Here is a 2,978-nt window from a genome sequence, read left to right as displayed (position 1 = left end):
CTCCCACCCTCCTTCCTTCCTCCCTCCCTTCCTTCTTTTCACTCTTAAAGAAAAAAATTGTGGAACGCTCACCACGTGTTAGTCGTTATGTTCAATGCTGGGAATGAATACCTGGGGAAAATAACAGACATGGTCCCTACTCTCAGAGAACTTGCAGTCTTAGGCGTGAGACAGACATTAAACAGATAAATATATAATTGCAATGCGTTACAAATATTATAGGCAAAGAACAGGGTGCTAAGAGAGAGGATAACAGGGAGGAGATGTAACTGGGATGGGAATGTGAAGCTCGACGCGCAGTGCGCAGGAGGTAGTGGGGGTGAGAAGACTGTTGCCGGCAGAGGGACGGCAGGTGTGACAGTCCTCAGAGAGCCATCCAGTCTAGGACTGCAGTCTTGTGGAAGTAGCACCAGCTGAGGTTGGAGCGTTGCTGGCCAGATGACAAAGGGCAGCGGTAGGGATTTGGGTTCTTTCTGAAGGGCAGTGGGACCCACTGAGGGTGTTTAAATAGGGACCGTGCATCACTGGATTTACATTTGTAAGAGCTGCCTGTGACCACTGTGTGGAAGGGGTCCTCTCTGCGCAGAGGTGTTCAGTTGTGTGTCCCACGTTCCATAGCCCGGGGAGACTGAGGCGGTGCACCTGCTGGCAGACTGTCCTGCCTGGCCCAGGCCTGTGTGCCTGCGTCACTTTCCGCCCCCACCCCCAGGCGCTCACAGGGTCCCTGCTTGTCACCAGCACATGCACCCTTGGGAGCTGACAAGCCTCCACCCTGTGCTGTCCTGGCTTCCACTGAAAAGCAATGATTCAGTCACCGTTCCTATCTTTAGGGCTGGTGGGGAAGAAAATGATTTCCCCGGCTGTGGAGATCTGAAGGAAACCTTAGCGGGCAGGTGCCCGGGGCTGTGACCGTCCATTGTGAAGGACCAGAGTCCTGGGAAGATGCTGGATGTGATACTGCTTGGGATTGTCTCATTGCATCCTAAAGCTGCACTAAGAGATGCTGTGGGAGCTGGGGAGCCCCCGATTCTCCAGTACTCGCCAGGGTGGTTCGGTGGTGGCCCCGGTGCTCATGGACGTGATGAAGGTGGCATTCTAGCAGTAGCCTTTGTTCACTGGCTCTACTTTCATTCCAGGGAAATACCGAGCAGCAGATGAAGAAAAAATTAATCCGCCTCCTTACTTAACTTGCGAGAGCTTCCCTCATGCTGTGGACCACATTCTGCAGCATCTCCTGTGATCCTTTATGTGACTCAGAAGCAACCTGAGATGCAGCTTTTCATTGTCTGGAGTGAATCCCTCCCCGTCTCCACACCAGCGTAGATAGACCCGGACCAGCGCTCCTCTATTGTGCATGAATTAGAAAGAAAGGTATCAAATTGCAGCCAGCCACTACACCTTGCTTATCCCTTTTGTTTTATTTTGTAAAAGAAGATGAGACCCAGAGAAAGGGAAAGCTGAGATTTTATGCCATTCCTTTAAAATATTCATCAGGTTCGGCAGGGCTGGGAGGGAGGACCTCCTGCGGGGAGTCGCCTTCTCTTCTGCCTCCTCACTGGTCCGTTGGGAGGGGGGAGTGTTCCAGTTGTGAATAAAACTGAATGGCATTTTTTAAATTATAAAATAATGTGTTGAAAAGAGCATTCCGGCTGCAGTTTTAATATTGAGTTCAACTGTGAAATCCATAAGTGCCAAGTGGAGTACAAGTCAGAAGCAGCAAAATAAATTGTCCTTTGGCCCAAGTGATCAAGCGAATTTGCCTTAACGGATGTTGAAAACCAGATTATCTACTGTATTATTCCCAGCACGGGTGACTTCTTTTTCTCTTCATTAGCCAGAGATGACTAATTTAAATTTAGAACCTGATTTTAATTTAAAATAATATTTCCATTAATAACCTATTCATTGCAGATACCTATTATACTGTGTAACAGTTGTTTTGGAAATTTTATGTAAAATTAAAACTATCAGTATTTTACAGATGTTTTAATTAGACATTGTTATTAACAGGAACAGTGCAGAAACTAAAATCAAGCCTTTAATGTCTTATAGACCATGCATTTTTGAAGTTAGTGTCCACCGGGGTCCTATTAACTGTACATTTGCAAGATTTCATTATTTTTGCCTCTGACACTATGGGAAAAATCTTTTAGAAGCTATTGGGACAGATTCAAGCTTTTATGTACTTGGTTACTACAGCTGTAAAATGAAATCTCGTCTTGTAGCATGGATTATTCTTCTCATGCTAAACCCACCAAAATGAAGGGGCCTAAGCAGGTAATGATTTTCCTAGTGCATTTGCATACTGTGATCATCCTGGGCCTTTGCAGTTGTTTTACAGGGCTCTTGGGCATTGAATTATTAGCATGTAATTGTACATCATTGTGCTGTTCACCTTATTGAGGCCCACGCTGACGTTAATGAGCTTCGGGCTTTGATGCTTGTTTAGAGATCAGCTTGGTCTTGGGTGGCAGGGAGCAAAGCTAAATAAATGGGAGCTCCCTCTCCTTTTGGTGGTTTGGTGATCACTCTGTTCTTGTTTTTGCAGATGCCCTGACTTAGTACTTACACAGCCTAGAGTGCAAAGGACAGCTGTGATAGGACGGCGGCCGCCGATCGGGAGCACGAGTGGAATGGCCAGGAGCATAGGTTTGGGGGCCTCGCCAGCACTTAACTAGCTCTGGGCCCTTGGGCAAGTCACCTAGGCTCTCATGCCCCCTTTTCCTTGTCTGTAAAATGGAGACCGTGCCAGCCCCCACCATGTAGGCTTGTCGTGAGGGTTAAATGCGTGACCAGCATATTAAGTATTGAGAGTAGAATCGGACAAATGCTGAGTGCCGTGTGTTTTTGGCACTAATGATGAGGCAGACATCACAGCACTGTCCACACTGAATAATCTGATACATTTTGATAGAATTCATCTCAACAGTCAGTTCAGTGAGAGAAGTCTCCCTGAGGATTAAAAAAGGGAGACATTC

At 46.8% G+C, this 2,978-nt stretch overlaps 1 protein-coding gene across 3 annotated transcripts in view; it reads left to right on the top strand.

Moving 5' to 3' along the window:
• Window positions 1–2,507, top strand: part of HDHD2 (haloacid dehalogenase like hydrolase domain containing 2) — a 35,337-nt gene extending 32,830 nt beyond the window's left edge. For all 3 annotated transcript variants that reach the window (XM_011223510.3, XM_011223511.3, XM_011223513.3), the window contains one exon: window positions 1,137–2,507. In XM_011223510.3, coding sequence (XP_011221812.1) covers window positions 1,137–1,240 — 104 coding nt within the window. In that variant the 3' untranslated portion in view covers window positions 1,241–2,507. The remainder of the gene's footprint in view (window positions 1–1,136) is intronic.
• The last annotated feature ends 471 nt before the right edge of the window (window positions 2,508–2,978 follow it).

The sequence above is a fragment of the Ailuropoda melanoleuca genome, chromosome 14 (genome assembly GCF_002007445.2).
Source record: "Ailuropoda melanoleuca isolate Jingjing chromosome 14, ASM200744v2, whole genome shotgun sequence".
In the NCBI taxonomy this organism is placed as follows: Eukaryota; Metazoa; Chordata; class Mammalia; order Carnivora; family Ursidae; genus Ailuropoda; species Ailuropoda melanoleuca.
This window is presented reverse-complemented; position numbering and strand designations above follow the sequence as displayed.